Raw genomic sequence first — 25676 nt, 5'->3', positions numbered from 1 at the left:
AGATTTAAGTGCTGATATCCAGCCTTCATACCAGGAAAGTTATATGCTTTTTGTTATGCAGTGAACCACTTGGTGATGTTGATCTATTGTGTATAGCCGCACCCCATTGTCACACTAGTGTGTTCACATGTCATATATCAGTCCTTCCATAGGTACAAGTGCTGGTTATTAGACTTGTTAAACAATGTAGCAACTGGCATTGCATAAATGTGTGATGGCAATTGGCATTGTAACCTTTGCTAATTTTGCAGATGAACAAGCAGTTCTGCAGCTTCAGACTGACAAATCCTCACTCTTCGATCACCTGTCATTCGAAAGGAACAGAAGGTCTAACTCCAAACTGGGCATCCACAGGTACAAAAAAGCCTATATGAGGCCAAAGGGGTTCTATGAGGAACCTGAAGACATCCTCACATTTTCTTCCCTTGGATTCTCCGCTAAGGTGGCCAGGGCAAGACCATCGCCTTTGGATCCAGAACCTGGGGGTGGACAAGTGCAGGAGGATCACCTGAATAGGGGATCCTTGGGGAGTAGAAAGAGGATGCCCAAGGGTGAGATGTGGTATTCTCTTCCTCTTTCCCGATATCCATCACCTACTCTCTCTCAGCCTTTGCAGAACACCATCCTATCCCAGATTGTTATTCCTTCGAGAAAGCCAAAACTCGAGAGAAGGCCAGACAGGAGTTCCCTGTGATTGAAAGGCTGTAAGAGTTCAAAAGAGAAAGCCGGTTGAAAGAGAAACAAGCTGCTGTTGGAAGCTCAAGGTTGTCCTGTTCCCCTCTTCCCCTCCCAAATAACGGCTGAGTTGGGGAGGAAAGGAATGCTTTGCAAGGAGCCTTGAACGCTAAATGCAAGGCATAAATCATAAACGAGAAAGACATCATCCCATGAGTTAATTAACTGAGCAAAAGTCAGAACAATTGACCGCGAGTGAAACTGTACCATTAGTGAAAACTGCACGTACGCCGACAAGTGGAAGGCCCGTTTGAAGTTTACTGCTCGCATTACAGAGTAAGAGAGTGGTCCTGCAAACGTGTCAAGCTAAACCCTCTGCACAATCGAAAAACTCTGTAAAATCCTTTTGAAGTGTGTGTTGTAGGAAAACAAAGTAAGAAAGTAACACAGTCTTGAATAAAAACGCATTAAGCATGATATGAGTGCAAAGGAGTAAACAAGAAGGGAAACTACAAAACACAAGGCGCAAGAAAACTACAAATACCAAGAGACATTGGTGAGAGGTGTAAGAAAAGCATGGCATCAAAGTAAGACAGACACAAGTGACAACAGTTCAAGGGTGTTTATTAAACTGTAAAGTGAGTGAGATAGACGCCTAATGTAAACCTAAATCTAAGATGGGAGCAAGCTACGAACATCAAATAATTATACCGTCCAAGTGGAGTTTAGTCAAATAAAAGGGACTATACTAAGAAAGGAAAAAGTTACTTACCTGTAACTATTGTTCTCCAGCAAGGCTCTAGCATGGATTCACATGCTCATGAATATTCCCTGTCATCAGGCCGGGAATCCTCGGTAAAAGAAAAAACTTTTTAAATGCTGCCTTTGAGAAAATAAATTCTCTGTGAAGACGGAGCACAATTGCTGCGAATAACGTATAATTTAAAACGCATCCTGGAAGCTGCAACTTTCACTCTTGTAAAAGCCTATATGTGGCTAAACACAAGCAAATTAAAAAAAAAAAAAACAGTTTCACTTTCACTTGCAAACTGTATTTCTCCTCCAAACCAATCACTTAACTCTGGGTCATAATGCCCCCAGCCAATGACTGCCCTCTTCCTAAGCCCCTCCTATGGCAGCCATCTTCAGATTATTACCGCACGTTCAAGTGTTGGGAGTGCTCGAGTTTTGCTCTGTGAGCTATTCTATGTTTTTCGCCTTTTTTCGAGAAAAAGCATATTTTTGTCAAACAGAGCCTGTGTGCTCTTTTTCTACATCGGCTGACAAGCGGGGACCCCGATTGTCGGTGAATTTTGCGCCCCTGAAGGGCAAGGATTGTTGAGTGTTCGTCAAACGTTCCAGAAGGCCATCCGGCCTACTCTGCACTCCGGACCATGACGGAAAAGAAGAAAGAGGGAAGCTCCCTATTTAAGCTCTGTTCCAGCGGCCGACTTCAGAAGGTGTTTGTAGAGGACAAACACCTTTGGTGCCTCTACTGTCTCCACCCGGACCACCGAGAAGGAGATTGCGAGATCTGCCTTGGGTTCAGCAAGTGAAACATGAACGATCGTCACAGTTGATTCTTTTGAGGGCGCTCAAGGCCAAGCACTGCAAGTCTGTATCCGTTGGGGTTGTCGCACAGACGGGTCCCTCAATGGGCAGTGCGTGTTCAACCTCACCATCTGCGTCCATCTCCAGCCAACGGGTGCTAATAAGTCTGCCGACCAGGCTCCAGGAGATGTATCGCTGGACCCTGCACACGCTGCTGTCGGAAATTCAGTGGAAGATGGAAATTCAATGGAAAATTCAGTGGAAGATGCCCCTGACACCGGTGGCCCTAGCGACCCCGAATGAACCTCAGGCAAAAATGAGGAAGCACCACCCATCACTTCCTCATCAACCCCCGCACTCTGCTCCTTCCCCCCCAAGGGACCAGGATACAGGAACGGACACAACGACAGATGATGACATCGTCACGGCGGGCAGCTCGTCGCCGCCAAGGGTGTCCCCTCCGGACTAGGCGAAGTCATTTCATGTCCGTTCGACAGTCATGATGGCCAACGCGCTGGCGGCCAGGTATTACAGAGAACTGTGGTACACACTGGCCCCTATTCTGGACTTCCTACCTGATGACAAACAGGTAGAGACGATCTCACTCCCCAAGGAAGGAGAGGTGGGGTCAGATCATGCCATTAAGGTAACAGGGGAGAGGTAAAATAATTTACTCTCAAGGTGGTGCATCAGGCTGACACAAGAGTGTAATTTGTCCACACACCTATCCACAGAAATAGACACACTACTGATATACTAAAACATATATACATTTATTATGTTACACATATAAAACTATCAGATCAAATGTGTACTTGAGCACATAATACACAGTTTATGTAAACAAAACAGTAAATGCCTTTGGGGGCTCTCCTCACCCCTATACTTTAATGTGGGTCTACTATCACTGATAGTGTGGCTAGTTGTGAGTGCACATTTTGAGCCATAGGAATACAATGCATAGGGACAGGCAGGAGGAAACCTAACATTCCATCATACCCTTAAAATTCCTTAGTGCCTACATAACAACAGCCCAATGTAAAAAAAAAGACAGAACCCACTTTTTTACTATTTTGTAGGCCCAATAGCTGGGGGTAAGCTCACAACATATATATACAAGGGATGAGAAGAAAAGTGAACTAGACATTTTACAAAGAAAAAAGTATTCCCTTGGCGACCACTAAAATGTGATGTAAAACAGAAAAGTCTAATGGTGTGCAATTTTTAATAAATGCGCTAGGTTGTCAGCATGAGTGTTTTTCCAAAGCTGTGTGGCTGCTGCACAGATGCAATATAAGAAAAAAGAAAGAATTTGGAAACGTTGTTTATATGCGCCAACCTTGTTCAGTAATTATTCAAAGGTGAGTCATATCATTTGAATATTTACAGTTTTGCTTTTTTTATTCACAATATATTGTAAGACAAACAAATAATTTTCTGTTGGGTGTTATCTTCACATCATATAAATTCCACATAAGTTGCTGTACACAAAAATCCTTTATACATTCATGTGTAAAGTGTTTGATCCACACCTTTTTATTTTATCTTATAATTTCCACAACAATCACCATGGATAGATCCTTATTTAAATTTGTGTCAGGTGTTTGCTCCACACCTTTTTTTAGTTATACTTCAAATGATATAGAGATACTTATTCCAATTTATGTCAGGTGTTTACTCCACACCTTCAACCTAATCCATTTCAGCAACATCTATTCCAACAATTGACCTCACACCAGAGAGAATCCAAGTCCCCAAAACACAAGCATGTCCTTTTTTGGAGGAAGTACAAAGGCACAGGAAAAATTCTCAAATAGGCAATTCAATGTATCAAGGATTACCAAAAGAACAAAGATCTCAAAATACCTCTCACCAAAACACAATAGAGGTAGTAGAGGAGGAAGCAAAACACAGAGAAATAAACCAAGGAGTAGAAACAAGAGCACAAAGACAAGGGAAGAGAAGGTGAGCCTGATTATTAATCAATCAGTATGTAGTCACACCAGCACTAAGCACCGCTCTTAGTAAAGGACTCTCTTTCAGCCCCACGTATAAAGGAGACTACTTTCAGATACAACTTGATCTGAACAAATTTTGCAGATGGGGTCCAAATTTGCTCCATTTTATGCTAATCTATTTATGGGTTATTTTGAGCTGCAACATGCCTGGAAGCATCCCCTTTTTCACAATAACATTAAATTCTGGGGTTGTTTCATAGACGACATACTGATAATATGGGAAAGAAACTCAAGATCTGGACACTTATTTCACCTATCTCAACAATGAATTCTTCAACTTATCATTTACAAAGTCAGCTAGTGCCACCAACATTGAATTTCTAGACCTAGAACTATTTGTTGAAAATGAACAAATTCAAACTAAACTATTTACAAAACCTACGTCTGGGAATAGTCTTCTTTATGCTACATCCCATCATCCAAAGCATACTATTCACAGCATTCCATATGGGGAGATTCTTAGAATAAAAAGAAACTGCAGTACTGCTCTCACCTTTCAGGATAATCTGCTACAAACTTACAGAAAATTTAAACAAAGAGGCTATGGATCAAAAATCATTAAAAATGCAATCAATAAGGTAGAACTTGTATCAAGGGACTCTTTATTGAAGGACAAACTGAAACTAGAAAAAATGAGTCCCAAAACTCCATTCATTACAACATACAGCATGGAAGCCAGGAAAATCAAACGAATATTAACAAATCATTGGAACATTCTTCTTACAGACTTAAGTTTACAAAAACATTTGGCTAATCTTCCGAACATATGTTTTCGAAGAGCACCAACAATTAAGGACTTGATCAGTCCAAGCTTCATAAGTCCAATGCCAAATGAAAGAAAAACCTTCTTCCAAACGGAAAACAAAGGTACATTTAAATGTGGAAACTGCAAATGATGTCCATTCATACAACAAGGCAAAAAGGATATCCTTCTCCCAAATGGAAAAACCAAACATATCAACCAGATTATTAACTGTAATTCAACCTATAGCATCTATGGGATTGAATGTACCTGTGGAAAACTATATATTGGGAGCACTATAAGAAAACTCAAGGTGAGAATATTTGAACATATAAGAGGAATCAGAAACAAAGACTTAAGATCCCCCATCTCGGTTCATATGATTACAAACCATCCAAATCTTAACATTTCTGACTTAAAAATGTTTGGCCTGGAGAAAGTGATCTTACTGCCTCGAGGAGGAAACGAGGAGGACCTGTTAAGAAAAAATGAATGCAAATGGATTTGCATTATCGACACTTGTGTCACAGGTTTAAATTGTGATACGGAAATGTACAATTGGGTTTAAGCATTTGTTTATTATGTATAAGTAAGTTATATTTAATCCGGTTTGTTTACTACACTCCCATTTGGCTGTCAGATAACAAAAATGGTATCTGGGAAACCGAAATTGAGGTTGTCTAAAAATGTATCTTTAAACCATAAAAATAGACCGTATGTGATTTGCCCATATAAAAATAGAGGATCTTAATATAGACCAGCAAAATTAAGTAATCATTAGGACGTTTTTTGTTATCAAATAATAATGGAGACCTTTTGATGGGTTAGTAAAATTCTAACTATTATCTGAGCATTTTTTATTTTGTTATCAGAACATAATGGAGACCTTTTGATGGGTTAGTTAAAATCCAACCAAAGCAATTGTTATTTAAGCATTGTGTGGAAAACAACATCTTAAATAATAAAAATAATCCTCAAACATAAATCAGTCAATTTCAATCAATTTAGGCTCTAGGATAAATTAGAAGTCATTATAAAAAGCACCAATAGAATTTAGTGAAAAATATAGTGAATCTAAAGTGACACATTTTCTCGATTTAAAATGGCACCGGAATGTATAAACGTGCGTGATGAGGTGACGTCATCACGTCGCGTTAGATCACGTGGACGCGGCGTGATGACATCATCGCAGCACGATCGTACTATAAATAGTGTGCAATAGCGAAACAAAGTCATTCACTCGCCGGGAAACCGCCTACATTGCTTACCATGGCGTTTTGAAGGATCTCAGAACTCAAAGAATATAAGGTAAGCAAATTAGCCTTGTAGCAATAGGGACAAATTTAGAAATACAGAAAATTATTTGTTTATCTTCCAATATATTGTGAATAAAAAAGCAAAACTCTAAATATTCAAGTGATATGACTCACCTTTGAATAATTCATGAACAAGGTTGGTGCATGTAAACAACTTTTCCAAATTCTTTCTTTTTTCTTATAGATATTTTACAACACAGGAAGAATGGACAGGCCCCTTATGCCAACACTGACACTCCACATTAATTCTGGCCCTCTAGGGCAGAGTATTTGTAAAATCCAAATGCACATATCCCACTCAAAGACAAGGCTAGAGGGTGGAAGACAAACCAGAAACACAGCCCGAGGACTCCAGAAAATCTGCAATTCACTCAAGGGAAATGGTGTACACAGTCACCAAAATTAAATACAGTGTGCATCTATATTCAAAAGTAAAGAAGTGGAGAGCGTGACTTTAAAAATTACATTAAATCACATGTAAGTGCTAAAAATCTAGTTCTTGGACTAGGCTTCCAGAACCCCAGGTGAGTATAGGAAAAATATTCAGGGGTAGGTACGAACCCCAGGAGTCACCATAACAGAGTTCCAAGTTCAGATATATGTTCCATATAATAGAGTTCCAAGTTCAGGTGTATGTTGCATAGAGTTAAACGGGACCAAGACAGTACGTTAGCTGCGTGTTCGGGGAAAATGAAGTTAAGTCTCTGCTTTACCCCACAAGCACGGATTCAGCTGCAAACAAACTCAGGGAGGATGAGAGGAGACCCCAAGTAAGTTATCTAGAGTTCGGTTCGAGAGGCAGGATCCCCAGAAAGAGTTTCAGCACTGCAGAAATGATCCAGATTAATCAAATGTGAAATGCAGGAAAGCCAGCTTCAGAAAAGCCTTCACCCCCAATCCAAAGAGACTCCAGAGGGTCAGCATCTGATCGCAGTGCCCCCCCCCAGGCCCAGAGGTAGGAGCTTGCGGTGGTACTTTTGAGGAAAATGGCTACAGCAGCACAACACACAACCCGATAAGTACAGTGCTCTTTCCTAAGTACAGTTTGCGAGAATTCAGTCCCAGAGACAGGTAAAAACCTAAAGTACCACTAATTCTAGGGACTGGCCAAGGCCAACACACTAATCAAAATAGAGGTCTAGGGACAAAGGCTCAGGGGACCAACCATTGTGGCTGGCCCGTAGGACAGCAGCTCAGCCCAGAACCCCCGGCCCTCCTCCCCCCACGGGATGTGAGAAGCAGGGCCAGGGACCTAGAATGGTCCAAACCAGAAGCAATATGGAGCCTGCCGTGTGAGCTCACAAATAGCCCACGGGGGCAGAATGGCCATTTTGAGCCTACCTTGTGGTTTCTCTGAACAATAGAAGCCATAAAATACAAAATGGTTGAGAGCCAGACTTAAACATTACATTGTTACTCCAATGGCTACCAATGCTGTAAAAGGTCTTGTACCCCTGGTGAAGCCAAAACTAAAGTACAGCTGCCACCAGTCTAATCCCATAAACCAAGGCAGTGTGAGAGAACCACCCGAGGGCAGAAATGGGGTGCTTAGTAAACAACCCTGGGACTAAGAGCCGTATGGACAAGCCGGGACATATACTCTATAAGAGTAAAAAAGGATGGCAATAGCTGACCGTCTTCAGGAGAAGTCCCCGTGGCCACCAAAAATAGGACAGATCCAAAAAAAGAGATGGGAAAAAGCTAAATGTTGGAGGGGCCCTAAAAGGGGCACCAGAATCCCAAACATAGGAATCGTATTTTAACACCCCAATAATTGGCCAACACCTACGTATTTCTCTTGAACAATGGAGAACGCTGTTCTTAGGCTACGGTTTGGACTAATGAGTAATGAGTTTTGTTAATGTCAAATAACACTAAACAGCTAGTAAAAAAAATATGTACACACCTATAGAATCATTTAATGCATGTGGGATGATAAATAAAAGTATTGTTTTACTTGCTTGTGTCGACAATATTTGCATTACAAGCTCTTGTTTTTGTTATTCATACTTTACACCATACCCCTGATCTCCCAAGTCTCAGCCTTGCTGCTTGCTCTACTCACTAAGAGAGACTTTGGTTCAAAAAATGTTCAAGTCCACTAAGGTTGAGTCCCCAGAACCCTACATCAGCAGCGGTTCTGAAAAACCTCCCAACGCTATGTGTATTTTCTATTTTTCTGCTCCCCAAATGCTAATTTCTGGTCTCTGGAATCAAAATAGATTACCTTACATCTGGCGTGTTCTCCCAGGCCTTGGTCCCAGTCTCTTTTTTCTCTAGTCCTCTGCCTTTCCCAGAACCAATCTCTTTGGTTGTGAGTTCTCCTAGGGAATGGTGGTAGCCTATTATTCCTCTGGCTGCTGATGGGCTTTGGAATCAGGGGGATCAACCCTTTTCCTCCTACACGTCCCACATCAGTTAGAGGTTTTTGACAAAGGGCCCCATGCTTCCTCCAGTCCCATCAGTAAACCCGCAATAGGTGACGTTGTCACAGTGCCCAGACAGTTGCCCTTATTGTGACTTGAAGAGCTGGTATACCAAGAAAGCGGTAATTTCGGAGTCACAAGCTTTATTGTTTACGTTTTAAGGATCCAGCAGCTTTATTTGAAGGTTTGCTTGGGACTCCCTTTTCTCCCCCAACCTCCCTGTGCTTTGTTGTGGTTCGAGTACGGCCGGTAGGCCGTGAGGTTTCTTTAGCTCACTGTCATCCGCAGAAGTCCAGACTGGCGGATTCTTCCGCGTTGGGGATGGAAGCGAAGAGATAGGATGTTTTAGTCCCTTCTTTGTGTTCATGCTGCCATTCCTCCCTAAGTAGCGCGGTGCCGATGGGAGTATAAATTCCCTCCTGTCCCAGCGGACCTTGCGTTGCAACCCTCTCGGATGCTCTCTGCTTCCGGGTTCCCTCGCTCTTTTCAACTGTCGCTCTGTTCCTCGGATTGTCAGCAGTGTTTCCTGGCTTCGCCTTTCTTAGCAAAGCTCTCTCTCCTCTCCCTCTTTCCACCTCTCGGGTGGTTCTATATCCTTAGCTTTTGGCAGTTCCGTCCCCGCGGACGTGGCTCCGCCCTCTTTCTCTCACTTCTCATTATTTCCCTTTCTGTTTCCTTCTTTGGACTCCTCGTCCCTCTTACCTTCCTTTGGCTTGGCTGGCTGGGCTCTTGTGTTCCGTCTAGCCCATGGACTCTCCACACCTAAACCGGCGTAGCTCTCAACCTCCGGCATCAATCAGCTGTTCCTCATTTCTGTTCCCTCGGATCCACGATTCAGCAAAGCATCTTCCGCCTTACCTGCTACCTCGCATTCCAGTCTGTGCTCCACCTTCCTTACAAAAGAATAGAGGACTCTACTAGTCATCAAGGGTTTTTCCCCACTGGGGTTTTCCCTTATTCCGGCTTGGTTCCGGAAGGGAGGTCCCGGGAAAACTGTCTATCAGCGGTCACTGTGGCCTCCCTCCGTGACAAGCACGCTCACCGGAAGAAGGAGAGAGAATACCTAGCCCAAAGACACCTACAAGACACAGACAACGATTCCTGCAGTTCAGGTGAGGAGAGTGTGAAGGAAGGGGGCGAGAAAGGAATCTGGGTACGGAAATTATCACAGATTGCAACGCCAAAGAGTTACACAATGTCTGCGGAAGGACAAGTGCAAGAGCTCTGGAAGGCTTTTCAAGCAATGTCCCAGGAATTACAGGGGGTGAAGACGGAGAATGCCCGTCTTAAACAAATGGTATCGGCTAGGAAGCCCCCCCTCCAGAATTACCGTCTATGGCGCTTTCCTCAGGGAAGTTCGATGGATCTCCCAAGAAAGTGAAGGAGTTCTTGGAGGCGTGTATGGTCTATTTCACTTTCAGGCCTCGTACCTTCGCAACGGACCAGGCCAAGGTGGGGTTCTTAATCTCCAATATGACCGGCAACACGCTGACCTTGGCCACCCCGCTGGTGACAAGCAGTAATGCCATTCTTCAGGACTTTGCAGGGTTCACAAATCTACTCAAGCAGACCTTCGAACGGCCAGAGTTGTCTTTTACCGCCACAAAGCGGCCAGAGTTGTCTTTTACCGCCACAGAGGAGTTGTTGGACGTCAGACAAGGCTTTTTGGACGTCTTGTCATATATCTCCTCTTTCAAAACGTTGGCGGCCGGTGCAGGCTGGCCTGAACCAGCACAATATGGCATTTTCAGAAGGGGTTTGAAGGAGGAGATCAAGGATGAGCTAGCCAGATCTCCCCGCTCTCCCACTTTCTCGGATTTAGTTGCTGCCGCTCTACACATCGAATACTGTCTCCAAGAAAGGAAGTTGGAACGACGCAAACAACGAGGCTCAGGATTTCCATTGGATTCCCGTTCATACTCTCCCCCTGACCGCTCTCCGGCGACCTCTTCCGAAGAACCTATGCCTATCGGCGCCACCAGAGCACCCGTGTCTGCCGCCGAAAGACGGCGGAGAGAGAAGGGACTGTGCGCATACTGTGGGTCTGATCAACACCTCCTGAAAGACTGCACCGAACTGACGTACAAAAGGTCGGGAAACGAACACCCTCAGCGCCAATAGGGACTAGTGTCCGGGGGTTTCCAGGCTTTTCTAAACGTCCCTATGTTTCTCTTTCAGTATCCTCTCCCGACTCCAAGGATGACTCTAGACTTATGGTAATTCCAGTGGTCCTCGATTTAGAGGGCAAACAGGTGGAGACCCTAGCCTTACTGGATTGTGGAGTGGCAGGGAACTTCGTCAATACACTGTGGGCCGACAAGGTGGGCCTACGCAGGATACTCCGGAAGGAGGGGCAGAAGGTGGAAGGTGTTGACGGGTCTCCGTTATCTTCCGGGCTCATCAATCATACTATTGAAGACCTCTCGCTGACTATCAATCAACATTCCGAGGTTCTGAGATTCGACATCATCCGGGCCGCCCATTTTCCCATTATACTGGGTATCACATGGCTTCGGAGACACAATCCTCGGATTAACTGGACTGATAACCAGCTGAGCTTCTGTTCCTCATATTGTACCGCCAACTGTCTTCCGATGGAGAGTCGGGGAGACATTCAGCTGGTTAAAACAGTCTCCAGTAACCACATTGGGATTCACATGCTGCCCAGCTATTGTCTGGAGTATTCAGAGGTTTTTCAGGAGTGCCTTCATTCCAAACTGCCGCCTCACCGGCCAGAGGACTGCACGATAGATTTGGAACCCAATGCCCTGGTTCCATTTGGACGAATGTTCTCTCTCACACAAACCGAGAAGCAAGTGCTGCGAAGATATCTGGACACCAACCTGGAGAACGATCTTATCCAGCCCTCGAAGTCTCCCACAGGAGACCCCCCTGTTTTTCATCAAGAAGAGGGGCACCACTAACCTAAGGCCCTGTATAGACTACATGGGTCTAAATAAGGTGACTGTACGAGATCGTTACCCCATGCCTTTGATCACCGACATCATAGAAGCGGTACAAGGAGCCACGGTGTTTACCAAACTCGACCACAGAAACGCATACCATTTGCTGCGAATAGCCATGGGTGACAAGTGGAAGACCACTTTCCGCACCCCATTCGGCTTATTTGAGTATAAGGTGATGCCATTTGGACTAGTTAATGCGCCAGCAGCGTTCCAGAGATTCATGGGCAGAATGTTTGCCGATATGACGATATTTTGATTTTCTCCTCGAAGATGAAGAAACACATAATTCAAGTTACTCAAGTTTTAGGGCGCCTACAAGAGAATCAATTGTTGGTCAAAGCCGAAAAGTGCAAATTCGCAGTCCCTTCCGTACAATACCTTGAGTAGTTCTTATCAGAAGAAGGGATAGACATGGACCAGGAGAAGGTCCAAGCCATTCTCGACTGGCCCGCTCCTACTTCAGTCCGGGAGGTGCAGAGATTCCTGGGGCTCTCGAACTACTACAGGATGTTCATTCCGAATTTCTCAGACGTAGTGTTTCCCATTACTCGACTACTCAAGAAAGATGCTTCCCCGTTTAAATGGTCGGCCGAGACCGAGAATAGTTTCAGACATCTCAAAGACCTTTTCTGCTCGGCTCCGATTCTCCAACATCCGGATCAGTCCCAACCTTTCATCTTGGAGACTGACGCTTCGGCCATTGCCATAGGGGCAGTGTTACTCCACACAATCAACGAGGTAGAACATCCGGTAGCCTAACTGTCCAAGACACTTTCTCCCAGCCAACTGAACTATTCTGTCCTGGAAAAGCAATTACTTGCCATGAAATTGGCCTGTGAAGAGTGGCGTCATTTACTTATGGGTGAACGACACCCATTTCTTATCAGAACGGACCATAAAAATCTGAAGGTTCTACAGGAGATGGAGTGTTCAAATTCCAGGCAGGCACGGTGGGCCTACCTTTTTTCACAATACGACTTTCAGATCAGGTACATTCCAGGGTCGCTCAATCGCCTGGCTGATGCATTATCTCACAAGGACTCCAGCAAAGAAAAGGCCTCAAACAATGTCGAACCCATGTTTCATCGCAATCAGATTCTGTCGCTAGTAGGCTCCTTCCTTCAAGAGGTAAGGACGGCAGTGGTTCAGGAACTTCCACAACTGCCGTTGCATTCCAATTCCCCTTATCAGGAGAAGAACGGGTGGGTTTTTTTATAAGAAGCGGTTGTACATACCAGAAGGGCCACTACGTAAGAAGATTCTTGATTGGTGCCATAACTCTCGCTCAGCGGGTCACAGAGGAGGACACAACAGTTTGGTAATCATTTCAAGGTCCTTTCTCTGGCCCACAGTGAGAAGAGAGAGCCTAGATTATGTGAAGACTTGCCCGATTTGTGCCAGGGCCAAATATCCGTCAGGAAAACCCCTAGGATTGCTTACTCAAGTTGAGATACCAACTCGCCCCTGGGGACTTATTTCCACAGATTTCTTCGTGGACCTTCCTGTGTCTGAAGCATGTACCTGCACCATGGTTACCGTTGATGCTTTTTCCAAGATGGCACATTTTTCTCCTCATCCGGGAGTCCCTACGACTACTAAGATGTCTGAGGTCTTTGCATGGGTCATTTTCAAATTTATTCATGGCCTACCGGACAAAATAATCTAAGATAGAGGGAGCCAGTACATTTCCAAATTCTGGACAGCCTTATGTAAACGATTGGGGTTTGAGAGGACCCTTTCCTCTGGTTTCCACCCACAAGACAGAACGTCTCAATGCCACTCTGGAACAATACTTGAGATGTTACATCACGAAACATCAGGACAATTGGGTGCCTCTGCTCTCCACTGCAGAATTCTCCTATAATAACACCAGGCACTCTGCCACCGGTCTCTCACCGTTTTTCTGTACTTATGGAATCCACCCACGGGCTGTTCTACCCGAAGTACCCGGTTTCACCAACTACCGGGCCACGGAGGAGGTTTTGGGGAATATTAAGGAAGCACATGTCACCGCATTACGAAGCTTGAAGGTCAGCAGGAGACGGAATAAGATTGGAGCAGACAGACATCGCAAAGACTGCCCGGAATGGAAGCCAGGCGATAAGGTGTAGTTGTCCACCAGGTTCTTACCCAGATGGACACGGCCCTCTAAGCTCTATCCTCGCTTTTTGGGGCCTTTTCCCATTCTCTCAAAAATCAATCCTGTGGCTTATCGCCTTCGGCTCCCTCCCACTCTGAGTCATATTCACCCTGTTTTCCATTCTTCCCTTCTTAAACCTCACCATTCTGATCTACATCACAGACCTGTGCCTAGACACTCTCCCACACAGACAACCGACAAAGAGGAATATGAGGTCTCTGCCATTCGGGACTCTAGGTTTTACCGAGGCCGATTGGAATACTCCTGTCCTGGAAGGGTTACCCCGATTCAGAGGATTCTTGGGAACCGGCTTCCCAGGTTCATGCCCCTCGGTTGCTTGCCAAATTCCACTGCCTGCACCCGGGGAAGCCTGGGGTGGTGGGTGCGGACAGGAAGAGGGCATACTGTCATCCGCAGAAGTCCAGACTGGCAGATTCTTCCGCATTGGGGATAGATGCGCAGAGGTAGGACGTTTTAGTCCCTTCTTTGTGTTCATGCCACCATTCCTCCCTAAGTAGCGCGGTGCCGCTGGAAGTATAAATTCCCTCCTGTCCCAGCGGACCTCGCGTTGCAACCCTCTCGGATCCTCTCTGCTTCCGGGTTCCCTCGCTCTTTTCAGCTGTCGCTCTTTTCCTCTGATTGTCAGCAGTGTTTCCTGGCTTTGCCTTTCTTAGCAAAGCTCTCTCTCCTCTCCCTCTTTCCGCCTCTCGGGTGGTTCTATATCCTTAGCTTTTGGTGGTTCCGTCCCCGCAGACATGGCTCCGTCCTCCTTCTCTCGCTTCTAATTATTTCCCTTTCTGTTTGCTTCTTTGGACTCCTCGTCCCTCTTACCTTCCTTTGGCTTGGCTGGCTGGGCTCTCTTGTGTTCCGTCCAGCCCACGGACTCTCCACACCTAAACCGGCAGAGCTCTCAACCTCTGGCATGAATCAGCTGTTCTTCATTTCTGTTCCCTCGGATCCACGGTTCAGCAAAGCATCTTCCGCCTTACCTGCTATCTCGCATTCCAGTCTGTGCTCCACCTTCCCTACAAAAGAATAGAGGAGTCTACAAGTCATCCAGGGTTTTTCCCCACTGGGGTTTTCCCTTATTCCGGCTTGGTTCCGGAAGGGAGGTCCCGGGACTACTGTCTACCAGCGGTCACTGTGGCCTCCCTCTGTGACAAGCACGCTCACCGGAAGAAGGAGAGAGACTACCTAGCCCGAAGACACCTACAAGACACAGATGATTCCTGCAGTTCAGGTGAGGAGAGAGTGAAGGAAGGGGGCGAGAAAGGAATCCGGGTACGGAACTTATCACACTCACTCTAGAGCTTCAAATCTGGTTTCACCTGGTGTTTGGCCCGATGTTCCCCCATCTGCTCTGGACTAGAGACCTTATTAGGAGATTTGACTCTTTTTTGAAAAGCATCTGTGGGACCTGTCCATTTTTTCTGCTTATGGTCCACCTTTCTGGACTAGACTGTACTTCTATATATTTAGGTGCTACCTTTCTGAACGGTATCTGTGGGATCTGCTCACTTTTCCTGCTTATGGTCCACCTTTCTGGATGTAATTGCACTTCGATATATTCAAGTGCTACCTTCTTCGACAGAATCCAACACACATTGTGACCAACATGGCCCTTGAAAGGTGCAAAAGTTATGTTGGAGAAAGCTTCATTACTATAGTGGTACATCAGACACCACCACTAATATCACAAGGTGGGACGATCTTAGTAATCTTAAAAAACGTCTAATAAGGACTGAGTTACATGGCTCGATAATGTTGGAGTACTTACGGAAAGGAACCCTTCCACAAGGCCTAGTAGTACGCAACGAGCCTAGGCTCTTCCTTGATAACCCCAACTTTGTCATTCAATGGAGCTATGTTGCCAACAAATGTGGCAGAGATTGGCTGACCCTCATCATCGATACAGCCACTGAAATGACCGAGAAGATCCTTGTCGATCTAAACACTCTAGAAGATGAGATCAAAAGGGCAGTTCCACTAGAACTCTATAAGAAACATTTAGATAGCCTAATGACTGAAATGTTGGCATTTAAAGAGGACTCTTTAAAAGAACATGTACGGAGAATGAATAAAGATCTTGTGAACTTCAGTCACGAAAAAGGGTACCCATACACTCAAGAAAACTATCAATTGGAATGCCAATTGTCAGCCTCTACCTCAAGCAACACACGAGGCCAGAGGAAAGTGGCATTCGCCAACACTTCCTTTAGATCTAGTGATGGCAGCACATACAGCTCCGTACCTACTAATCGTGGCAGATCCAACTTTCGCAAACAAAACAGAGGCAATAACCCTAGAGGCAGAAACAATTCGAATCGAGGTCAAACAAGAGGCAATTGCACTAATAGGGGCAATGACCAACCTTTTTTTTAGAAAGGAGCACGGAGGCCTGGGACCTAGAACCCAGAGTGACGAGGAGTATGCAGGCATTGTGGTAAACCTCTCCTCATATACACCCACCCAAACCGAAATGAGAATACTCGAAAGGGGAATGGGTTTTGTCTTCACCAACCTACATAATCCACTTCAGTTTCGACAAGAATTTCATCTACTGATGAGGAAGATTCATTTACATCAATTCTTTCAAAATAATGTCTATGACACAGAACCCTCGGAATCGGGCCTTCAGAATAAATCTAACTTTTGTGTTCCGAATGCCACACATAGCCCTGAGGCCAGGGTTTTTGAGAATAGGGCACTGAAAGACCTAGAGAAACTGGAACAGTCCAAGAGAAACTCAACTTTCCATAATACCAGCACCGCCAAAAGTAAAGCGATGAATAATCTTCTGAATAATCGGGCAATAGTTATCCGTAAAGAGGACAAAGGTGGTGCAATAGTACTCCTGAATCGGGAAGACTATATATTAGAATGCAATCGGCAATTTCTGGACTTAACATGTTACCAACCCCTTGAAGAAGATCCCACGCCCAGATTAGCGAGGATTATTTCCAATAAAATCACAAAAGCTGAAGAAAGAGGCTGGATAACAGGGAAAGAAGCAGACTTCTTGGTTAAGGATAAACCCTTAATCCCCCAGTTTTACGTGCTCCCAAAAATTCACACATTTTTGATTAAGCCACCAGGGAGACCCATTTTGTCAGGGGTGAATTCAGTCCTAGACCCTCTGCTCGTTTTGCCGACAAGTTTCTACAGCCGCTAGTGAAAAAAATGACCTCTTATGTCCAGGACACAACACAAATTATTGTGGAAGTAGAAGGAATACCTTTTGACCCTCAAATTGAAATACTCCTAAATTTAGATGTGGTGGCTCTTTACACTAATATACCCCAACAGGCCTCACTGGAGATGCTAGAGGAGAAACTTTTAAAAGACCACACCACCATAAAAAACACCCATATCTTTCATCCTATGGTGTGCTGAAATGGCCTTAATGGAGAACTACTTTCACTTCAATGGCACTTTTTTTAAACAAACTCAGGGCACAGCCATGGGAGCGACACTAGCGCCTAGTGTAGCTAACTTATATATGGAGTTCTTTGAAGTCAATACCATCATGACGAATACTAACCCTTTCCAGGATACCATCAGGATGTAGCGTCGCTACATTGACAACATTTTTGTCATTTGGAAAGGTACCTCTAGACAACTGGATGAGTTTTTAGGATGGATCAACCAACAAAATGGTTTCCTTAAATTCACTTCCTCATACAGTAAACAAGCGGTCGATTTTCTGGACATGACTATTGTGTCGGATAGTATCTTGAAAATACTACTGGTAAAGCCATACAAAAAAACCTACTGATAAAAACTTGGTTTTACATTACGATAGTTTCCACCCAAAGCATGTGCGATACAACCTTCCACTACGACAGTTCCTCAGGCTCAAGAGGAATAGTTCGAGAAGATCTGACTTTAAAGTGGAAGCTAACAACATGCAAGAACGCCTGCTGAAGAGAGGCTACCTGAGAAAAATTGTTAACACTGCTCGGAAAAGAGCAGATAATAACAACAGAGAATCGCTTCTACAATATAAACAGCAGAGATCGGAGAAGACTGAGACAGACCGCATGATATTTGTAAACACCTACAGGCATATGTCCAACTTGATTAAAAAAGTGGTCTGTAAACATTGGAATATTCTGGAGAAGGGCCCCAACCCCATTCCGAGACCGATCATAGCTTGTAAGCGGAGCGGGAACATCAAGGAACAAATTACCCAGAATGATGTGACATCCATTTAAGTATTCCCCCCACTTTGACACAACTATGGGGTTTACAGGAAGTAACTGGTCATTTCCCATGTGGGTCTTGTACCTGTTGTTCATTCACAAAGAAAAGCTCTTCCATAGATATTGGATTAAGAACACCGTGGCTACAGAAGACCCTGACGAACTGTAATACCAGTTGGGTAATTTATGCGATTTGGTGCCTGTGCAACAAGCTTTACACAGGTAAAACAGAAAGAAAAGTTAACAACGCATAGGGGAACACAGCAGTTGCATAAAAAATCGGACTAAAGATGCCCCCCTTGTAGATCACTGGATAGAAAGTATCCACCGGGTACAGGATCTGTCGTGGTCGATAATATACAAACTAAAGCCGAGCAATGATGTTAATCGGGACCGACTACTTCTGTTAAAGAAAGAATGGAAGTTGACCAGAAGTATGGAGAGAGAAAATGGACTGGATTTTGCGGTCCCTGGCGCAGACATCGATGTGAACCATGAGTACAAGATTATGGGCGATGTGTGTGTTCAGTTTGACATATGGTTAACCACACGTGTAATGACAGAGAACATTTAGAGAGCTGTTTACTCTCTATTTCTTACCTCCAGAGCAGGGATAGGGAGTGTGTGACCGTGTATTGCGTGTGAATTGCTGTTGGGCTGGTCCTGCCCAGCTGCTAAGTCGAGTGACTCGCCCGCAACTTAACGTGCTCTGACACAGCGGGGTCCCAGCCTAAGCCACGACTGATGATCGCGGAGGAAACACATGGTGTTCCATCTTGCGGTCACGTGACACGTTACGCTCCACCAACGTTTCACACGGATTGGCCACATTTGAGCTGCCGAGATGTTATAAACGCTGTCCATAACGTAGGTCGAACGTACGCGTTAATGGACCCGGAAGGCAGACCCTGAATCAGACGGTGCCTCTCGTTCGGAACAATGGTGTTGACACGCGGCTATGGAATAGGTAAGCCATATCCCCAATGCCGTATAGAATAGACCACCTATGGGCCTTTGAATCACTCGTGTAATTGTGAGCACCATCCCCGATGTACCCGTGGTTGGGTTTTATGCATCTTTACAAGGGAAAACTAACATCTTTGTTTAATTAAGCAACCTGTCACGCCTTACATTGCAGAGACGAAACTACCCGTGGCCCATTGAATCACCAGTCAATTGTGTAATTCTGAGCACAATCCGTAATGCACCTGGGTGTAGTATATACTCCTCTAACAAAGGAAATGAACAGTTACACTGAATGAAGCAGCTTTGCCTGTTCTCCCCTCTGCTTAGCCTTTTGATCCACTGGGTGAGAGTCAAGCCGGCATCTATCAAGTAAAGCATGAGCCACGCACTCTGGTGTGACGCGGTACGGTGCTTCGTGCCATTTGAGTCAGGAGACCTGTCATTTGAAAAACTGAAGTGGACTAGTATCATCTAGGTAAGGCTTAAAGACAGGCTAATGCTCATACTTACATGCTGCACTATGACAACAATCTACAGCTTCTCCGGTGTATCTAAATTTAGAATATCTCCCTCTAAGTGGGACGAATAACCCCATTCAACACAAACACCATTTTTTGGGGATGTGACCTTGAATGATTTTCCTTAATAGGTGCAGCCTCTGTACCGCTCCTGCGATTAACAAATTGACGTAACAAGATCTATGATGCCGAATGTTTTGGACAGCAATCAAGGTAATCTTGCCATACTCTTCTTTGTGGACAGTAAATCCCCTATGATGATTGCCTTCTTGAATTGGCAATCTTGCACTCTGGAATACTTGAAAAAGAACCTGTAGTAGAATCTGTTGTGGGTTGTTTCTGGTCCTAAGTAATACTTTTCCTCGATCCCCTGAAACGGGGTTGTTATTGCCTGTGCATCTCGCACACTTGTGAGATGTATTTCAAGGTTATCTTCTGTTATCCCTAATGAGGGAGTTTATCATTAACCTTACCTGTATGGGTGGAGGGAACTTGAGCTACATATGCCATTTGAAACCTTTCCAGTTCAGCTATTTGTAAGCTGTCTTGTATCTGGACTGAATAATTGATGTCTCCAGAGTGTTATGACAAACTTGTAACACATTGCTGACAATGGAAATTCACATACCATCTTTTGTACTGCTTTCTTGCAAGGGAAGCTATCTTCTGAAGTCCTCTCTTCATAATTCCATGAAATTAAAGATTGGAAACTCTCTGAACTCAACCAATTTACTTGAGTTCTGATTGGACCTAAGGAACGCCAAAATATCAAGTCACTGCAGTTGTGCAACGACTCCAACTATAAATGTGCCCCTGATGAATTTCCAAGGATTAACCCCCTTAACAGGATGAGGAAAGAAACATGTTGGGCTTTTTTTAACCATTGTTTACATTTCTTATGTATGAATGAATGAATAAGAATTTATGAGTAAATGTGTGGTATGAATGATGTTGAGTGGAAGAGTGATCAATTGGAGTATGATTATGTGACACTGTATTGCATAAGTCACTTAACTATCGAGGTCCCCATTTTGGGATTTACCTTTGGAATTGCTTTGCACTTATTTTCTGCAGTGATGTTTTCTTTAATAATTTATTAGCTTTCTTCTGATCATTTCTGTTAGGGGAAATTTGTATTGCTTACATATTTAATTTGTGAAATGCACTGGTGTATAATATTTATTAAAATATGCAAAAGATTTTTTTAGTTCTACCAATAATGTTCCTCTTCATTTTTGAATGATCAGACATGATCTGAGGGCTTGAGATATTCTTTCCTGTTACACCAAGAAAGCGGCAATTTCGGAGTCACAAGCTTTATTGTTTACTTTTTAAGTGTTCAGCCCTTTATTTGAGGGTTTGCTTGGGACTCCCTTTTCTCCCTCAACCTCCCTGTGTTTTGCTGTTGAAGAGCTGGTACCACATGATATGATATGATATGGCATTTGTAACGCGCCTATACACAAGTGTTTCAAGTAACATGGAACTTGTATACCACAAGACACTTGAGGTACAGCATTTGAGCCTCATTTTACTTCTGGGGCTGGTGTCCACATAAGAGTTTTGTCGACTCCCCTGTGCAACTTTACTGAGTTATCTGGGAAGGTCAAATATTTGTTCAGCGGAGCTTCCCTCCAAAGCAAGACTAGATCCTCTTGATGTTAAATGTTCCAGAGGCACTGACTGCACCAAGAGTGGAAGCTGTGTTTGGCACCGTGAGGCAGATTGGATTAAACTGGAAAAGATTGATGGCATCTCAGGAAAAGAGGGTCAGGACATATGTGACTCATTTATGTATTGCACAAAGTACCTCAACATAGGAGTACTAAGGTCCTAGGATAGGGTGCCTCTTGCTTACTGTTAGGGTACCCAGAATAGCGCCCAGCCTCTGATGCAGAGAAATTACCCCATTGAGTCCTCTCATTACTTTAAAGCTAAATGTTGTTTGTGAAAATGGACAGCTTTTTGATTGCAAAAATCAAGAGACGATTTGCGCGCAAATTGGGTGAGATTGTTGTGAAGAGTGCAAAACATGCAGAAATTCCTCCAGATAGGGGGCACTATAACAATGCAGAATATTTTTTCTGGCACACAGTGTCTGACTTGAACCTACTGTATTGCTGCATATGTTTTCCTGACAAAATTAAGAGCTGAAAGGAGTAAGTAAGTAACCAAAAGTACAGCTAGAAAAAAGAACACAAACAGCAGGGCAAAGCCCTGTGCATACAATGGGCCTCATTACGACCCAGGCGCTAATGGGTTAACGGCGCTGTAAAAGGCTGCGGCGCCGTTAACCTATTAGCGCCTAATTACGAGGTCCCTTTGCGGGATCCGACCTTAACGGCTGGTTTTACCAGCCGTTAAAGTAGGGACCCGCAAAGAGACCTTGGTGCTAAGTTTGCGGCACCGTACTTAGCGCCTTCCCCATTCCCATTGAGCCCTATGGGGCAAAAATGGGAATGAGGAAGGGCCATGGCGGCATGGGGAATTACCGCCCCGCCAACCTTGGAATGGGGTGGTTATTCCCCATTCTGCCATGGCGGACACCGGCATGGACCATGGTGCTAATAGCACCATGGTCCTCCGCCTGGGTCGTAATGAGGCCCAATGAATACTGAAGGATGAACCACTTTCTAGTTCTTATCAATTAGAAGACAAAAAGGAACAGGAAATGCATCTCATCACTACAGGAGAGTGTGGCTAGAGTACATAATGAGATACACACTCATACATGATGGCAGGCTAACTGCAGCCTTGAATTGATCTGCATCACATAACTGTTTCCAGACCCCACCTTCAGGTGGCAGGGCTCCCACACTTTGGGAATAGAAGTGATGGATTAGTCTGTGTAACCGATTTAAAGATACAGGTGTGTACACTTTAGGAATATTGCATTTGGCACATAATGCAGATGCCTGGCCTTTCTCTAGAAATAACTGCGATTTTTTTCCCCAAAAACATTAAGTAGAAAAGTTGACAAACGTGCATGGGTACTATTCAGCACTAAACTAGAGAGTACAATGAACTGTGTTAGCATTTGGCGCCTTGCAAAACCCCCAATAAATAAATATGCAACCCTATCCATAGCTGTGGTAGGTATGAGGTGATGTTACAAAGGTATTTACTCACCACTCGATTGATTCAGATTTGCTCTTCTCTCAGAACTTTGGTGGTCCCTGGAATACATCTCTCTCTCTTCTTTCCTACCAAATGATGCCACAGGAGCGATAACAGCATGCCCTGCTATGCAAATAAGAATGAAACTTCATTAGAGTGCTGAAGATGGAACATATCCTCCCAATAAAACACACACAAACGTGCACCCACACGTACACACACCCACCCATGCACCCACTGTAGCACAGCCTTTTTGTAAATATTTGAATACATTTATGACATCTGAAATGTTGGATGGCAGTGGTTAAGACAGAAAGATGCCACAAAGGTTCAATCAAAGTCATATGGCAACAATGCAATGTGGTGGTAATGTGATTCTGTTTTGGTAGCCTTGTGCTAGGCAGGGAATGGCCAGCTGATTTGGAGGGCTTCTGGCACCAACCATCCTCTGCAGCGATAGAAAATGGTGTCTGCATCTGCCATTTTTACATGAATCCACAAACTCAAGGAATAAATAAAACGGTAATGACAGAATAGTAACTCATTGGAGCATACTAGAGCACTGGGCAGTCAGTAGTTCAAAGTTCTACACATCTTCCCTGTGTGTCATTACCTCCTCATCCTCTTTCTTGTCCCAGTCTTTACTGGGTGCACCCTCCCTCGACAAACACCTTTACACCCAAATACTACTTATGCAAAATGGCTTGACAGACTGCCCGTTCTAACAGAGAGTGCCTATATGCACCCCTTTACTGAGAGTACACCCTGTTCTTTGTCTGCCGCTCTGACAGATGCCTGGAGAGCCCTTACAGGGCTATAGTTCTTATATGCCTTTAAACCGAAGGCTGTTCCCTTTAGGGTTCTGCTAGTGAGGGACTTCTTCGTGAAGGATGTTGCTTATTTGGCTTTAAGGAGTCTGGGGTCAGGTTAAAGAAGAGCAGCACTCCTTTCCTGAGATAGGTGAGGACTCAGATGGCCTGCTTCGAATTTGGTTGGGGTTGTAGCTCCACAGTCGGTCCCATCTCATCACGCCTTTCAACCTGTTGAGTCTTTGAAATATGGCAGAAAGTGAAAGGGACTCGCATAATAGGAAAAAAGGTGACTTTAGACTTCTGTTCTCTTCAATCTTTACTATCATCATCTGATGTTGGTACAGGTGTTCAGTGGAAGGGACTTCTGTGCCTAGGTTGCAAGTGGCATGTAGGTGGAGATTCAGTCCTCTCGCTGGGGATTCTTTTAAATTAAAGTGTAAGACTATCGCTGTCAATCTTTTCAGACCTGGGAAGTTTACAAGGAGGTAGAACCTGGTGTTGTCATGTGCTTCAGTAACTCCAGGAGGGTTTAGGAGTCTCCACCCTACGATTTAATTTCAGTGGTGTGTCTGGGTCTGCAGGTTTGTCTCATGTTCTAATTCCTTGCTCCTAATTATGATTTACCTTTAGTGTTAGTTGTCCCTCCTTCCTCTACACTTTCCCATTGAGAAGGTGGTGGGTCTGCACTCATTGGATTTGTGGAAAGCAGTATCGACCTTGCCCAACTGCTCGTCCCCTTTTATGTAAGTATTTTATCTTTTTGGAACATTTCATACAGAGTCCAGGACAGTAGTATGAAGACGCTATTTGGGTGTGCAGAGCAACCATTGCCTCTCACTATCAGCTGGAGGTGGGAGCTGAAAGTATTTTCAGTTTTGGAACAACTGTACTTTTTGCTTATTTGAAAGTCTACATGGTACTCTCATAATGTTGGGCTCTGTCTGTGAGTATTGTCAGAGCAAAATGATGTAGATAAGAGCTGCTGTGATGAACCTCTATAATGAACACACATTCTAAAAGGAATCAGTAACCACAGTGTAATTAGGTACTAGAAAGGTAGCCATGTTTGTTGAAACTGGGAAGCAAGTATGAACAGATCTTATCTCTCAAAAGTGGTAAACCCCATAAGGCTTTGCTCTATAGTAAGGGGCAGGCCCATCATGGACTGCTGAAATGAGAGAAGAGGTATTATATATCACATAGTAAACAAGAGTGAGGAGGTAGACAAGGTGGGGCACGTGGTCTCATGGAAAGCAAAGATAGACAGGCAAGAGACCCAACATTGTTTAGAAGTGCTCACTGATACAAGGTTGTGAGAATCACTATCTTAGTGCAGTAATGGGCAAGTCCCGGTTTGTTAACCTAGGAGAAAACCTTTAAAATGGATCTGTTTTGTTAATGGGGGAGGAGGGTTCATTATTTCTGATAGGACAATCAGTTGGGTTGCTTCCATGCACTGCAATGAAAATAAACAGACTCTGTACCTTTTGCAAACTGAAATTGCAGTTTGGAGTTTACTTGCCTCTACATTATCTTCATAACATTTGGCATTATGTATTTGTTTTGTGTTTTTAGGGATAAAAGCTTAAGGATGCCTTGTCTGTAATATCCTGAAGAAAGGAGTGGGATGATGAAGGACTGAGGTCGTAATGTTCTGATTACTTACCGCTAATTGTCATAATTCAGATTTCAACGTTCTTGTCCCAGTCCCGACGGCCACCTCCCTCCCTTTCCCAGGGTACACTTTCACTTCAAAACCACTTTGCAGGGTACATGGACTAAAAGTACTCAGGATAAGCGTGGGCAGGGGGGCTTTATGGACACTCCTTGTGGGGGGATGCAGGAGACGACTGGGGGAAGTTTGGGAATTGTGGGTTTTAATTTAGGTACAAGCAAATGGCATCCGAAACGGGACAGTTCTACTTAAGATAAGCTGACACTGGGACGAGGAAAAGAACTGAATTAATAAAGATTACAGTAAATAATTAGCACATTCCATACCTTTGATGCTTTTTCTTCATCATTTTGTCATTTGTGAGTGCCTTTCGACTCACAACATGCCAGTTATAATGCAACTTATACGATGGCTCGAACATGAAGCTGTACCATTTTCTCAGTCTGCTTTGTGATGTTGCTACCAATTTCTATTTTCTGTTTCTTAGGGTTTTGAGGAATGAGAACATGAAATCAGGCAAAGAAACCGGATTTACAAATGAGAGAGGCACAT

The 25676-nt window shown here is 44.2% G+C and overlaps 1 protein-coding gene across 5 annotated transcripts in view; it reads right to left on the bottom strand.

Annotated features, from left to right (window-relative positions):
- Positions 1 to 25676, bottom strand: part of LOC138567511 (uncharacterized) — a 530120-nt gene that overhangs the window by 113474 nt on the left and 390970 nt on the right. For 3 of the 5 annotated variants that reach the window (XM_069645777.1, XM_069645779.1, XM_069645780.1), the window contains exon 11: positions 22650 to 22763. In XM_069645777.1, coding sequence (XP_069501878.1) covers positions 22650 to 22763 — 114 coding nt within the window. The remainder of the gene's footprint in view (positions 1 to 22649; positions 22764 to 25676) is intronic. The other 2 variants (XM_069645778.1, XM_069645781.1) reach the window with 1 other exon arrangement.

This window comes from Ambystoma mexicanum, chromosome 2p (genome assembly GCF_040938575.1).
Source record: "Ambystoma mexicanum isolate Mex_15411 chromosome 2p, UKY_AmexF1_1, whole genome shotgun sequence".
Lineage (NCBI taxonomy): Eukaryota > Metazoa > Chordata > Amphibia > Caudata > Ambystomatidae > Ambystoma > Ambystoma mexicanum.
The sequence above is the reverse complement of the archived record's forward strand: the minus strand, read 5'-3'. Positions and strand labels throughout refer to the sequence as shown.